We start from the raw sequence: 16566 nt of genomic DNA, 5'->3' as shown, positions 1-16566 counted from the left end.
CTTGAAATATGTTTTTGTTAACAGATACCAGCTGATGGTAAAAGCATTTTTGAAGTGAAAGGTTTAGAAACCAATGAAAAATATGTCTTTGCAATTGCTGCTTATTCTTCTAATGGGAAGCTTATTGGTGACGCTATTGGGGAGACAACTAAACCAATTCTGATTTATCCACCTCTTTCTGCTGTTACTGCTCGGATGTTCTTGACACAGGTAGAAGAGATTTCTGCTAATTTTTTCCTCTATGTTTTTTTTCTGTTAAGTTGTTACTAAGTAATTTCTAATGGGAAAAAAATCACAGTGGATATTCTAAAGCTTGTAATACATATTTCCACTAATGCAGTTTAGTCTCATAAAAATAGTTATCATTCCTTCTCTTTATAGTGGGATTGATTTTTTACAACAGTATTTTTTTTTTATTACAAATGTATCCAGGCAAAAAATGCTATTGTAAAAATTTAATTTTAATTTTAATTTTAAATTTAATTTTAGAAATTTAGAAAATACTGAAATGCACAAAGAAGAAAATAAATGTTACCTATTTATCCTGTCATCTGGAGTAGCACTTCTTTTTTTTTTTTTTTTAAGATTTTTATTTATTTATTTGACAGACAGAAATCACAAGTAGGCAGAGAGGCAGGCAGAGAGATAGAGAGAGAGAGGAGGAAGCAGGCTCCCATGGAGCAGAGAGCCCAATGTGGGGCTTAATCCCAGGATCCTGGGATCATGACCTGAGCCGAAGGCAGAGGCTCTAACCCGCTGAGCCACCCAGGTGCCCCTGGAGTATCGCTTCTTAACTTAGGGCAATTTTGGCCCCAAAGGGACATTTGTCAATGTCTGGAGACATTTTTGGTTGTCATAACCTGAAAGGGTGCTTCTGGCATCTAATGGGTAGAGGTCAGGGATGTTGAAAAGCACCCTATAATGTAGGCAACAACCTTCCATAACAAAGAATGATCCAGGCCAAAATGTCAGTAACGCCAAGATTGGGAAACCCTGATCCAGAGCTATCTTTTCATTTGTGTGCATGTGCCTGTGTGTGTATATACTTAAATACACATGCATTTTTAATACACATATGTATACACATGTGTTTGAATTTATGTATAATATATAATCTAATCATGGTATATATATTATTTTATATCTTGATATGTCATTTAATATATAATTGACATTTTTCCATTCTATTAAGTATTCCTCCACAGGGTAATTTTTAACAGCTGCATCTTCTAAAGGTATTGCCTCTTTTAATGATACTGCTTCTTACAGATAGATTGTAGTTTACTTAGTAATCTTTACTGATAGGCATTTCATTATTTTCCAGTCTTTTGCTATTAAAAGCAAAGCTGTGATGTACATCTGAGTATATGCATCTCTGTCTGCATCTGTGATTACTTTTTTGTGGGGGGGAGAGATTTATAGAAGTGAAATTTCTGAGTTACTAAAGATACACAGACATGAGTTCAAGTTCCAGCTGCTCACACTAGCCATGTGATATTGAGCAAATAACTTTCATCTATGAAGTGGAAACAGTAATAGTAGCTACCTCCCAGAGGTATTATGAGTATTAAATGAAATTATGCATGGCAGATGTTTAACCAGTGCACTTGTCACACAGTAGGTACTTAATAAATATTGTTAGTGTTTTCAGTTATGAATATACTCATGAATTAACATTTTTGCTGAAATAATTGCCTGTCTTAAAACATATCACCAGTGAATAGGACTCTAGAAAGGGTGACTCATTGACCTAGGTCTAAAGAATCTTAATTTTAAGCCTATTGTGGGCTCTAGAGATGATGGCCATTTTAAATTTTATCACATTTCTATTGTGCTATTATTTTTCTCTTAATGGTTGATTAGAATAATAAGCTAAGATCTTAGTGATATTTTATATTATCATATTTTTCAAAGAAAATTAAATTGGGAGAATTGCTAGGATTTGTCTAGCATTGGTTTAGCATGTCATATCGGCTCATGGTTTTCTGATGTTTTTATTTCTTTGGAATCTAATATATTCCCTAATTTTCAGTGATGGAGTTATTTCAAAGTGAGGAATCGAATATTTTATCAAGGCCTAATTTTTCTCCAGGGAGGTTTGACTTTTGGGTTTCATTTGGCAGAACTTTCATTGAAAAGTTAATAAAACGAAGTCCAAGCTATTCTGCTGGAATAATGAGAAGTGTCATAAAGTAATGGCCAGTGTTTCATTATTGATACTATATTTGCAGTACTGTATTCATTTGTGACAGTATATGAGCATTCTCATAATGTTAAGTGACTGAAGCAAAATTTTCTTACTTAGTAAACTTAGTAAAACTTAATTTACAGCTCAAGTTTCAGCTTTTAAGTTCTAGCAAGAAAATGTACCTTTCCTTTGGAATTGCAATCTATTTTTCATGAGAGTGGTTAGTTTTTAGTTTCAGGGTAATTGAGTTCTTTAAAAAATATCATATGGGGTGCCTGGGTGGCTCAGACAGTTGAGCGTCCGGCTCTTGGTTTTGGCTCAGGTCACGATCGGGGTCTTGGGATTGAGCCTGGTGTTGGGCTCCTTGCTCAGCGGGTAGTCTGCTTGTCCCTCTCCTTCTGCCTCTGCCCCTCACCTTGTGCGCTCTCTCTCTCTCTCTCTCAAATAAATAAATAAATCTTTTAAAAAATACTATCATATGTATTTTATAGTAAGGAACAGAGACTTTTCACTAAATCCCTTTGATTAACTTGGCTTGGAATTTTAGGTTGGACTTTCAACTCAAAGTTACTCTATAGCCATTAATAAAGTCAGTTGGATTTTAAAGTCAGTTGGATTGTCATTAGGTTTCCTCTTAATGTAGAAAGCTATTAATTTAGATTATCTGGAAAGTTGTTTGAGGAACCATTATGAATGATATATTTTCTAATTTCCCCCTCTTTATAGCTTCATTTGTTTTTATTTTTCCCCTTTAAGTCAGGAGTATCTAGATAATGTAATATAGAATGTAGAAAATTAGAAACCTATGAGCAGGATTTTAAGATTTTAGGCAAATTACTTGATCTCAATTTTCCTATCTTTAAAATGGATAGAAGACCCAATGTCATATACTGCTGGGTTATTGAACTGCTTAGTGAAATAAGGAATGGACGCAGTGGCTTATTGAGAAAAAAAAAAAGGGAGATATCATTTAATTAAAAAATACTATGTGTCAGATATTTAAAGATTCATTATTATGTTTATTACAATAACTCAATGAGATGGTATTATTACCTTTATAGTTGAGGAAACTGAAATGAATTTAATCCTTCCCCTGCCATTTTATTTGAGAAAGAGTGTCTCAGGGAGGTCATGTAATTAAGTAACCCATGGTTGCTTGGGTAGCAGATGGTAAGCCTGACACTTGGACCAGCTCATACCTTTCTACTGCTTTGTCTAGGTTCAAGGAATTCATGTATTCAACTTCTAACATGGGCCAAGTTCTTTTAGAGCCTTTGTCACTGCCATCTCTTCTCTGCCTGAGTTGGTGGTGCTCAGTGGGTCTTGATGATCAGTATTGGCAGTAGAGTTTGCTACTGGGACATAAATGCTTTGTCAGTTATGGCAGTGGTGGCAAGGAGAATGAAATTCATTCTTTTTTTTCCCACTTTATATATGAATAATTCACTGAAACTTTTTGATAAGTAGAGATTGGCCTTTTGTCTATGACCAAATTAAAAGCAATAAATCTACCAGGTAAAAGATAGTCATCCCATTTTTTAAGCTATTTAAGAAGTCTCAACTCTTCTCTTTACTCTCATCCTCTAACTGAATATTGCTACTCTCTCTACTCATGTGTTTATTGATGAATTATTTATTGTTTATTTTGTGCTAGGCTCTCTGCTAGATCTCATCTCTTCTTCCTTGGAACTGTCTTTTTTATCAATCTCATTACCACAACAATAACCTATATTTAGGTAATTTTGACGTATGGTTTCAGTTAGGACTCCGATTCCAAGTTAAGGGCACCAACCCGGCTTGGGGGAATGTAGTTAGGCTCTGGGAAAGCTGTGGACTCCAGGCGACTGTAGGTTTCATACTTTTGGTTCTCTTTATACGTCGGCTTCTTTTTCTCCTTCTAAAGATTGACTTTTCTTACTTCTCCATCTCTGAAGGAAAAATGGAAGCTCCTGCATTTTTATATACCTCCATTTCAGATATAAACAGAGACAGCCTGACTGGCTCCTAATCTGGATTCTAGATTCCCAGGAAAGAGATTCTGAGTGGCCCACCAAATAAAATGAGTCTGACGTCTTTTTTGATGTTTGACCACTGAGTTGTTTTTAAACCTCACCCCTCTTTTTTCCTTTGGTTCCATACACAGGCAGACTGATAAGAGGTCTGTGAGCTCACCTTTGATGCTAACAAGAAACTTGAATCTCTCAGGTGGCAGAAGTTTTCCTATTCCTACCCTTCCCCACCTCCAGCCACTAATCAAGGCCCAATCCATTCCTTCCCAGGCCTACTTGTGCCTGCCTAACACTTCCTGGGAGCCCTTTGTGTGAGTAATAAATTTTCTCTCAAATTCTCCTGGTACATGTAGTGCCTTTAGCCTCAACAGCAGAACCACACTTTGGGTAGCTTGCTTTGCAGAAGGGGCTATAAAACACCCAGTTTGAGTCAGGCACTTACCCTGGGGCAGTCAACTGTGTTACAGTAGAATTGTTGAGTGTCCTCTTCTGTGGGTAGAGGGAAATTACCAGGAAAAGAGGGTTTTAAAATTTATTTAAAGCTATTATTGTGCGCTTACTCTCTGCATTGCTCCAGGCTAGTGATTCTAAACCTTGAGTGTGTGTCTTGGAGTGCTGGTTGAACACATTGTTGTGTCCTACCATCAGAGTTTTTGATTCACTAGGTCTGCAGTAGGGCCTGGAATTTTACATTTCCAGCAAGCTCCTAGGTGATGCTGATGCTGATGGTCCAGGGACCATACTTTGAGAACCACTGTTATAACAAAGTGAACAAAATGCCATGATAAAAGATATGTAATAAACAACAAACATAGTAAATAAGTAAATTATCTAGTATGTTACAAGGTAAGTTCTATGGAAGGAAGAAGTGGAGTATGGTCAAAGGAATTACAAGTGTAAAGTGAGGGAATGGAAGATAGATCAGAGTATTAAATTGGGTGATCAAGGAAGTCATCTAGAAGGTGAGATTTGAGGGGCACCTGGATGGCTCAATTGTTAAGCATCTGCCTTCCGCTCAGATCATGATCCCGGGGTCCCGGGATCAAGTCCCACATTGAGTTCCTTGCTCAGCAGGGAATCTACTTCTCCCTCTGCCTGCCCCCACCCCTGCTTATGCATGCGCGCGCTCTCTCTCTCAAATAAATAAATAAATAAATAAATAAATAAATAAATAAATCTAGAAGGTGAGATTTGAGCAGAGACTTAAAGGACGGTCTCTGGAGGCAGAGCATCTGCAGAAGGAGCTAGGGCAAAAGCCCTGTGGTTTTCAGAAGTGTACCAGGTATGTCTGATAAACAACAAGGAGGCCAATGTAGCTGGAGCAGAGAGACCCATGGAGAGTAAAATAATTGGTCAGGGAGGTAAAATTTAAGCAGACTGGTTGGGGAACAGATCATGACAAGTGTGGAAATTTGGAAGCCACGAGAAGGTCATGTTTCAAGAGGAGGCCTCTGTTGTACTAAATTATTTCATTAGTCTTCTAGTGCTTCTTTCTCATTTTAACCTCACCCCCTCTAAAATTTATTCTACCCATTACTACCAGGTCCCCATCTTATATCATGGCACTGTTCTGTTAACCGCAAAAACTCATGAATTTACAAACCTTAGTTTAATCATGGCATCTTTTCTTATTTTACCATGTCCACTGATTGAATAAATGACATTATTTTTAGAAAGATATATTTTAAAAGGAAAGAACATTCAATTATAATTTCACCCAACTCATACATCATTTGTTATTAATTTCCACATTAAGTGTTAGAATTATAAGGTGTCTTAGTGACTACTTAGTCTGACTTCTTCATTTAACCAATGCAGCCAGAGAAGTGACCTCATATACCACTCTAAATCTTGGCTCTACTCTTTTTACTGAATATCAGGCTCTGTACAAATTATTTAACTTCTTAATGTCTCAGGTTCCTCATCTGAAAAATAAGGATGGTAATAGAGCTCACCTCATAAAGCTGTAATGAGGAGTTAATACAATAATGCATGTAGAGTGCTTGGACCAGTACCTGACGTCTTTAAATACTTCCACCTGATTTTCAAGGCCTTCTGAAATCATATCTCATTTTACCTGTCCATCATTTTCCTGCTTTTCCTTAAATTCTGATCTGTCTTGCTAGTCTCTCCTAAATGCATTATGGTGATTTTCACTATTGGACACTTTTCAGGTTCTCTCTAAACAGTGCCCATGTGAACCTTATTCCTGCCTGAGGTTTCAGCTCAAGCCCTGACTCCTTTTTGCAGCCTTCATTTCTCCTTTTCTCAGCCTCCACAATTATTATGTTATTCTTTGTAGTTTTTCTGGTAATTTCATGTGTTTTATGTCTGTAACTTGATTAGAGTTTAATGGAGTATAAGGTCATTTTAAGCTTTGAAGAACCTATCCTTACAGTGCTTAGCACAGAGTAGAAACTTCATAAAACCTTACTGGTTGGTTGGTTATGAGTGTGGAGTTGGCAGATTTAAAAAGTTCTGGTCCTGTAAGTTATTCCCTTGAGTGGACTATATTCTAGCAACATGTCATTTACATACTTAATTTAATGAATTTATTTATACTTTATCTTCTACCTGCTTCCGTTAAGGATTTGAAGCAGCACATAACTCACATGGTGAGATTTCATATTGTGGTACATATTTGAATAGAATGATTTTAGGGAATATCTGTAAAGAAATATATTCTACCAAAAGAAATAGATAAGTTGTTGATTTCTCTTCTCTCAAGCTTCTCTTTTGCCAGTGAAATCAGTTATTTTGCCTAATGTTGAGTATGTTGAATTAAAAATATCATGGTCTCTTGGAAGCATCTCTGTTTTATTTTTCACTCTTTTTAGCTGTGAACCCTTTGTTGCACAAAAGCTCTGAAAGTATCAGTCTGAACCAGAAAAGAATGAAGTATATTTCATATTTTGGGTTTGGGAAATCTGATTGTTTCTCTTGGAACAGATTGTTCATTATAACAGTGTGTCTAATAAATGGAGTGCACTGCCGAGATAGATGGAAATGAAATTAATTTGGCTCAGATGTGATCTTTGTTTTGCTTATGAGAATTTGAAACATCCTTACAGAGTTTCAGATTTCCATGCAATTTAGAAATAAAAGACATTTCAAAATATGTCTGCCTCCCTTGCCAGTGGCCATTGATACCTTACTGTGGTCTTGTAGATGAAAAGAGCAAATGTTAACAACTGTGTATGAAATTAATGTGTGAGCGGACTTTATCAGAATTCCTGTTTAAAAGATGCATTTCACAGATAAAAATATCACATAAGATAATGTACTTTTTGTTGTAGGTTGCCTATCAGGTTGGTAACTATGAGTTGGCTAAGAAGGCTTTCTCACCAGTTTGGGATTATTTTGTGGCTTCACCACATCACGATGAACAATCTGTTATTTGTTTAAGCAATATAATGACTATCACACAGAGAAGGTAATTAGAAATATTCTTTTAAAATATTAATTTGCTCATTGAAAATATGGATATTGGGTGTGAAGCCTAGAATTAATTTCAGTTTCATATTAAGATAGTCAATGTAGGGGCACCGAGGTGGCTCGGTGGGTTAAGCCTCTGCCTTTGGCTCAGGTCATGATCTCGGGGTCCTGGGATCAAGCCCTGCATCAGGCTCTCTGCCCAGCGGGGAGCCTGCCTCCCTCTCTTTCTGCCTGCCTCTCTGTCTACTTGTGATCTCTCTCTCTCTGTCAAATAAATAAATAAGATCTTTAAAAAAAAAGATAGTCAATGTAAAACTATTTCTAATAAGTGTTTTAATAAGTATCTACATTCTAAGTTCTTGAGTCCTTGTTAGAAACTTCTTTGCGAGAGTCAGAAAAAGCACAGGAGGCATATGGATGCATTCTGAATTTAGAGTAATGAAGGCTATGGGAAAAAAAATACTGAATACTAACTAAGATATTGTCAGTTACATAGAAAACACAAATACCCTTTGGGGTTTTTTTTTTTTTTTTAAAACAAGAACATTCTGGTTGGGGTTAAAGTTATAGTCTCATGGGCGGACTATTAGGATAAGACAGTTTTTTCTTTGCTTGAAGAGGCTCCCAGGATTAGAGCATCAGCAACTGCAGACAGGCTGCTAGGAGTCATATAAAACCACAGGACATCCTTTGCTTTATAGCCGTTTTTCCTTTAAAAAACAAAGTTTAAGAGCAGCCCCAGAAGTGAGCATTAATGTGATTTCAGGCTGTTTCAGCAAGTTCAAACAAAAAAACAAAAAAACAATCTCCTTCACCTGCTTGTTAATGTCTTTAATAAGAAAATAAAATCCTTTATTCCTCAAAGATAATGACTTTAAATGCACATGCTGGTTGAGGCAAGGCTTTCATAATGCTTATTCACATAAAGGTATAATTCCATTCAATTAAACAAATGTAGACTTAGCATTTACCATGTACAAGGATGCTAGGTGCTATGCAGGATGAATTTGAGAGGCATTTCAGGAGAGGAAGAGACAGAGGTTGGAAGGTTTTACATGACATGGGGATAGGAGAGTGGAGGTAGTGAAGTTGACTGGGATTGTCATTGTTACCTGACTAGCAGGCAGGCCTATGGCATGTACTGGGGGAAAGGGAGAGGTGAGGGACAAGTTTTTGGAAGAGATAATGAATTAGATAGGAAATATTTTGCATTTAGTTTTCCAGCAGGATGCCTTTGTGGATATGAGGTGCCCAGTAGGTAGTTGAATATTTAGTGCTGACACTTAGGAGAGAGGTCAAGGCTAGACAGAGACTGAGAAATTGTCCACGAGGTCATCGTCGAAATTTTGACCAGTGCTATCTCCCAAGGAAGAACTGTTTAGCAGAAAAGATAGAGGCTGGAATTGAACTCTGGACATTGCTTATATTTAAGAGGCTGAAGCAGGAGATGGAACCAAGGAAGGGCTGAGAATGTTTTATGCTAGTCTGAGCCCATGAATAACCAATGTTGTATCTGAACTAGCCCTGTGGTTCTTATTATGATTGCAAGACACCTTTCAGAAATAACTATCTGGAAATTTTGAAAAAAAAAAAAAAGATTTATTATTTATGGGATCTGGGAATTACACAACACACTTGGGGCCCCACAGCAGGTCATAGGTAAAGAGGGAGAGCCAGCATGGGCCTGGGGTTCTGATTTTATTGAGGTAAAGTGTGGGTGCTTAGGATTTCATGGGCTCACTCTTTGTTGTTGAATTTAAAAAATAAAAGTGGGAATTTAAAGCAAGGGAAGAGAAACACACACACACACACACACACACACACACACACACACACAAATGGCCCCAATGTTCATTTATTGAAATCAACTAAGATTTTTTAAAACAGAGGAGCCTTAGTGGGGGAAGTGGCCTGGCTCTTTATCTAGTTGTGTGGCTGGCAATGTATTTATTAGAGAAAGCTATCTCCAAAGTGGATGCTTTGGCAATCAAAGCTTAAGTCAGACTTGCATTACAGGAAAGGAAGGAAGGAAGGAAGAAAGGAAGGAAAGAAGGGAGAAAGAAAGATAGATGGAGGGAGGGAGGAAGGAAGAAAGAAAGAGGAAAGGAGGGAGGGAAAGGAGGGAAGGGGGAGGGAGGGAAGGAGGAAGGAAGGAAGGGGGAGGAAGGAAGGAAGCCCAAGTCTCATAACTTATTCTACAAAAAGGAGTAGTTCAGGAAGTGAAACTCTGGAAAAGTGCATTGCCAAGGGAAGTGAGAGTATCACCCAGGAGGGACTGGTCAGCAGTATTAAATGCCATTGCAAGGTCAAGCAGGGGAGTTGCTCAATAAGAGATGCTACAGAGAGGTTGGGTAGGATAAAAACTAAGAGGAAACCTTTAGAATTGACCATTAGGAGGCCATTGATGAGTTTAAGAGAGCTATTTTGGTGGTGTGATGGGCTAGAAACCTTCTGCAATTGGGTAGGAAATAAGTGAAAATGGAGAATTGGAATAAGCTAAGATCACTCATGTGAAGTTTGGTGGCAAAGAAGAGGATGGCAGAACACTGAGGGGGAAGGCAGGTTTAAGGAAAGCATGTTTGAAGATGGAGACAGTGAAGAGGGAGAAACTGAGGGTATAAGCACATTCCCACAATAATGACTCTATGGTGGTAGAGCCTGGAGGATATAGAAATACATAGGGTGGAGAGAAGGGGGTTTAGAACGTTTACTCAGGAATGTGAACAAAGAGACATCAGGGATAAACGGAAGTGTTGCTGAGAAGGACTAATGACTAAGTTGATATCCCATAACATGAATTTGTAGTAGAGCCCAGTTCTTCTGGGTAAGGGCCACATTTGATTCATCTTTATATCCCAGGGCCTAGAATAGTGTTTTCTACATAGTAGGTGTTCGGCAAATGCTAGTGTGAATGAAAAAGAAAGATCAAATGAGATTAAGTAAGTGAATAAGCGATTGTTGTAGAAGGGATAGAAAAAGCAGTCAATGACATCTATGCAAGGTCAGGCAAACTGATTATGGCTTAAAATAAGGGGTGCAGAATCTGAAGTGGGAGAGAGGTCACTATTGAAATTGCTGACCAGTGTGTGAGCTCTGTAGAGAAGGAAATGGAGCCACGAGGAAGCAACAGCCTGGACGTTGTGTGCATCTGGGTACCAATGATCAATCATCATGTGGACCAAGAGAGAGTTCAGTATGAGTTGTAGGAGTGGGAGGACTAACATTCTTCTAGCAAGTGTAATTTCAGCATTTAACACAGAGGTGAAATGGATCATGATCAAGTGTGAATTACCGATGTCAGAACCTTTCCTGTTTTTTGAGATAGAGGGTGGACCTGATGCTTAGAAGGTAAAGTTCGTCACCAAGTAATGTTAAGAACAAGGAAGGGAGTATTGGAAACCAAGAAGGAAGGCTGCATATTTCACAGTTTTGCCAGTAATTGGCACTGTTGACTATAATTTAGAAAAGATAATTAAAAATAAGCCAAGAGTTATTAAGACTCTGCCTCCCTCCCTTCCTCCCTTCTTACCTCTTTCTTTTTCCTTTTCTCCTTACCCGGGGTGGATTTTGATATAAGTGACCCTTATTTTCTGAAAGTTTATTAATTGAAATATTGGGCCTATTTCCCAAGCTTCTGAGTATCTATAGAGATTTCATTATGTTGATAGAAAAGAAGTTTGTATATTAGAGCCAGAAAGTTTTACTTCACCAATAGTTATTTTTATGTATCTGTGACATAGTATGTCAGCAGCTTAATTTTCTTAGTTGTTAACTTGTTGTTAAATATAGTCTTTAATTTTAATTTAAAGAGCTGTGTGAGAGAAATTGTTCCACAAATTTTTGCTGTTATTTTGGGATCACTGTGTAGATACTAAGAACAAATCAATCTAAAAAGGTGTGTTTACATGCTAAATCATTTTGTATTTATACTTGTAACATCATTTACTTCCTTTTACAGATTACATTCAGATATTTTGGCAGAGACTTCTTCAATCCTCTTATACCTTTTTCTTAGAAATATTTTTGTAACAAGTGACATTAAAATTAAAGAAGAAAATCTTTTCTGTGATAGTATTAAAGGCAATGAGCTTTTCCCTTCTCAACAAGTAAGTGATTTTAAAATGACCAAAAATGTGCTGATTTCCCTTTATTTGTTTATTGATGTTTCAAAGTTCATGTTCTTTTGGGATTTCATACCCTGATTTGTGAATGGACTGAGAGGTCATTTTATGATTGTGCAGGTTTATCTGATATTCCATATAGGTTTCATAGGACCGAGTTCATATATATTTTTCTTCTTTTCAGTTTATCTTTTGTGTCTCTACAAAATAGTATAAATTTCAAATACTAAAAAAGATACAAAGTACAAAGTAAAATCCATTATAGTCCTATTGCTCCTAAAAAATATGATTTTGTTCCCTCTGTTTTGTTTTATATCTCTGATATTTAAAAATATGCATAGGCAAATTATTGTTATTATTATTTTACAAGATGACATCACAGTCTACTTTCTATTCCACAATTTGCCTATTTAACCTTTTTTATAATTTATCTTGAACATATTTTCATGCAGATACTTATCAATTTACCAGGTTTTTTTAAGTTCTTGGTTTATTAATCCTCTCATGAAAAATCTGCACGATCACCACAAATAAAGTCACTACAGAATCTTTACTCCTGTTGTCCACTCTCCAGCTCGCTTGTTGCCAGCACCAACACTGGCTTTGGCAGTGCCCTTGACCGCCTTCATTCTGTTCTTGCGTCCCTTTCCCTGTTTTCTTGAGGTCTGTTTCTGCTCACACAGGCCATGTCTTGCAGGTCTATGGTTGTTTTCATTTTTCTTTGCCAGTTGTCTCGCCACCACCCAAATGGGTTCTGAGACCAAATACAAAATGAAATCTGGTATGTTCTTGTCCATTTTGGCTAGTTTTTCCCGAATTTCTGCCTCAGGTACTGTTGTCTTTCTGGGGTGAAGAACATCAATGAGCATTCGTTTTCATACCAAATTGTTCTTAACTCTAATATTGCGTTACTGTATAGAGGCAGGAATGTAACCTATCTCTTACTGATGGATTCTCATGGTGGTTATAAACACTGCTGTCTGTAACTTTCTAACTTTAACATCTTGCTTTTAAAAACAGTCCTTCACTTTTGTTTTCATTCTAGATTGAACATCACTCTTCTTTCTCCCTCTTTCCCTTTCCTTCTTTACTCACTTTAGACACAGAGACTTTTCCCAGGTGTTTGCTTTTTCACAGTTGCTTGTTTCTACCCATGCATTTATTTATTTAATAACCAACCAAATAAACCAATCAATAAATTGTTATGTGAGACTATGCCAGTGCCTGTGGATACAAAACAAAAAAAGACATGACCTTTTGTCCAGGGTAAGTTCATAGTCTTACAGAGCCTAAGCACTCATAACCATCATCCTGTTCTTACTATGTTGCATTCAGTCTGTACATAAAGACAGTCTTTACTGCAGTGAATTCCAGAATGCTACACTACCATTCTACTAAAAATTTACTCTATGGAAATTTCTGGTTGCCACTCATAAGTTTTCTCTGTATGTAATTTTATATGTATATATAGAAAAATAGGGGCACCTGAGTGGCTCAGGAGGTTGAGCATCTGACTCTTGGTTTCGGCTCAGGTCATGATCTTAGGGTCCTGGGATGGAGCCCTGTATGTTGGGCTTCACACTCAGTGGGGAGTCTGCTCCTCTCCCTCTCCCTCTGCCCCTCCCTCCATTTGTATGCTTGCTCTTCCCCCACCCCCTCAAAAAAGTAAATAAATCTTTCAAAATAAAAGACAAGAAACATAGTAAAATCTTCCCTCAGGAAAGGGAAAGGAAAAGTTAGGATCATTTAATCACAAAAGCATTTACTCACAAAAGCCTAACTTTCTATTTTACTACCATTTTTATTTAAGTAGCAAAAGTGTAATAAGAAGATTAGTTTGGTCTACTGAAAATTCATCATTTTTTTCCACAAACCCAATAAGAAAATGGGACTTTTTTTTTGAAGTTGGGATAATATTATAGAGACATAATATTTTAATTATTATTTGTTATAACATTTATGTTTTGAAAAAACTAGGTTTTTTCTAACATTAAAATAATGCCCAATTTTTATTTTACCAATTAAAAAAGATTGGTTCTTTCTTCATTACTAGTGGTATTTGTATTATTTTATGAAGTATTCTGAAATTTATTTATTTATTTTTTAAAGATTTATTTATTTATTTATTTGACATAGAGAGAGAGGCCACGAGTAGGCAGAGAGGCAGGCAGAGACAGAGAGGAGCAAGCTCCCTGCTGAGCAGAGAGCCCAAGGCAGGCCTTGATCCCAGGACCCTGAGATCATGACCTGAGCTGAAGGTAGAGGCTTAACCCACTGAGCCACCCAGGCACCCTTTTTAATTTTTTTTTTTTTAAAGATTTTTTTATTAATAAAATATTCTGAAATTTAACTCTAAGATTGTCTTATCCATACATAGCATTGTTGGGGAGTTAGAATTATTCTTGAATTTAGATCTTGATTTAAAATAAACATTTTAACATACCAACATGTTGTTAAGCCACAAGGATCATATTTCCTACCTTTCATTCTCCTTAGAGACATATTAGTGAAGCACCTGATGTTCGTTTTGAATAACAGTATCTGTTTCCTTACAGATTACTAGACTAATTGAATGTGAGAGAGTATTAGTGGCATTGGAACTTAGCAACTACCTCAATGATTCCAGTTACACCCTTCAAGCTGTGACTCAGTGTTATGGCCTTCTTGCTCCTATAATCTACCACAATATTGTTTTGGTACCTGTCATACAGGTAAGCATATTTATACCGCTAGATAAGGGTATTTTTTACAAAGGCAATTCAACAATGCATTTTGGAAAAGAAAAAGCAGTGTATCTTTTGTAATGTACAAATAGGTCAAAGACAGGTGTTATGAAATTTCATGAGTTAACGGAAAAACAATTTAATAATTTAAATTACGTTTGAGCAAACATAAATAAAGACTAAAATGTATTTCTCTGAAAACATTCAGCCCCATTGCTGTCCATGTTTAAACATTAGCAATCTGCTTTGCTAGGTTTTTAAAGTCATTTCAGTTTTTATAATTGCGTAATGTTCAAAACAGCAATACTCATTCAAAAACATATCGTTAAAGCCATTATCATGTGGGGAAAAATTGGTGGATGACATACGAAAAAATATTTGGTTTCTTGGTGATGGAGGAGTTGAAATTTATAGGAAAAGAGTAGGTGAGAGCTGGCTAAAGGGATTATATTAGTTGTCTCTTCTTTCTAACAAATCACTGTAAATTTAGTGGCTTACAACAATACCCATTTACTATCTCATAGTTTCTATGGGACAGGAGGCTGGATATGGCTTCACTGGGTCTTCTGCTCAGGGTCTCATGAGGCTGAACTCAAGGTGCTGGCCAGAGCTGTGATCTTGCTTGAGGCTCTGGCACCTCTTCCAAGCTCACTGGTTGTTGAGAGAATTCATTTCCTTGTGCTAGTGTAAAAGGGGGTCCTTAGCTCCTAAAGGCTCACCATCAATTCCCTCCCACATGGTCTTCTCCGTAACATGGCAATCTGCTTCCTCAAGACCAGCAGGAGAGCCTCGTCTAATATGCATGAGGAGTCTTACATAATGTAAGGTACTCATGAGAGTGATGATCTCATCATAGTCACAGGCCCTACCCATGCATAAGGAGAAGGGATTATACAGGGCTTGTACACCAGGGGGAGGAATCTTGTGGACTGTTTTAGAATTCTGCCTACTACAGGGAAATCGTGAGAGAAGTAAGGTTTCGCTGCTGATACTTTTAGAAAGTTTTTATTGTCATCATTGTTGTCATCATTATCATCATTGTCATCAACCCAGATTTTGAGAACCAAGAAAATGCGATTGAACTCATGCACAGCATTAAAATTTTTAATTCACCATTGAGAAAACTAACGAGGGGGCTTAAGTACTTTAAACAAATAATTTGCTTTGGAGTGGCTATACTGGAGCATAGACATGCCTCCTTCTCCCACATTCCCCACACTTAGGAGTTCAGTTGCTTAGGAGATCTGCCTCCAGAATCCAAAACCTAGATTCATAGTTGGCAGCCTTCCATGTCATTTGTAGATGGATTGTAGAGCAGCATTCTCAAGTGTAGAAAATGCTTCCTCCAGAACCAAAAGGCATTTACCTGGCATTGTTCTTTCTTCTTAGAGGTGAGAGATGCCAGATGTCAGACTTAGTTTGGATGGGGTATCTCAGCAAGGCCCAGATAGTTCATTTATCTGCGGCTTCCTGAATCTTCACAGGGTTTATTTCTATCCCCTGGAGGGCATGTATCCTACCAAGGTCTTTAATGTACTGGCCATTTCTTGCTCTTTAGTTTCAATTAACATTTTATTGTTGTAATTGTTCAGTGTTTTGTTTTGAGAAATGCCCAGAGAGTTCAGGTCCTTTTATAAAATAGGTCAGAGGCTGGGAGAATTTTCATGGCCCTGGAGCAAATTGCTAAGTATATATTTTTGTCTTCCCAGTATGAAGGGGAACTTCTGGTACTTCTTCCTAGTAGTATAGAAAAGAGAACATTAGCCATAGCAATGCATAGCTTTTAATGTCCTCTTGTTAAGGATACCACATTGGGACCAGCAACTGCAAACGGTGCTCAACTGGTCAAGTTCAGGATAACCTACTGTCATCCTCTGGCATCCCACTGACTTAGGGTGCCTTTAGCTACACCTCAGAGAATGGGTTATAGGTATGAGGAAAAGCCTTGAGAAAGAAGTTTCTAATTAAATTGTATTGTTTGGAATAGGAAAAGTGAGTGGAACAAGATTTTAGAAATAGGCCTTAATATGGATGAGAATATACTATTTGACAGAATTGACATTTCAATTCAGTGTGCAGAGACTGGATAT

The 16566-nt window shown here is 37.2% G+C and overlaps 1 protein-coding gene across 1 annotated transcript in view; it reads left to right on the top strand.

Moving 5' to 3' along the window:
- CFAP54 (cilia and flagella associated protein 54) overlaps positions 1–16566 on the top strand; it is a gene marked incomplete at its 3' end in the record, with an annotated part of 309422 nt that overhangs the window by 102364 nt on the left and 190492 nt on the right. The window contains exons 21-24 of the mRNA XM_080810201.1: positions 25–210; positions 7494–7630; positions 11591–11738; positions 14309–14464. Of these exons, the coding sequence (XP_080666327.1) occupies positions 25–210; positions 7494–7630; positions 11591–11738; positions 14309–14464 (627 nt within the window). The remainder of the gene's footprint in view (positions 1–24; positions 211–7493; positions 7631–11590; positions 11739–14308; positions 14465–16566) is intronic.

The sequence above is a fragment of the Martes martes genome (genome assembly GCF_963455335.1).
Source record: "Martes martes genome assembly, chromosome: 8".
In the NCBI taxonomy this organism is placed as follows: Eukaryota; Metazoa; Chordata; class Mammalia; order Carnivora; family Mustelidae; genus Martes; species Martes martes.
This window is presented reverse-complemented; position numbering and strand designations above follow the sequence as displayed.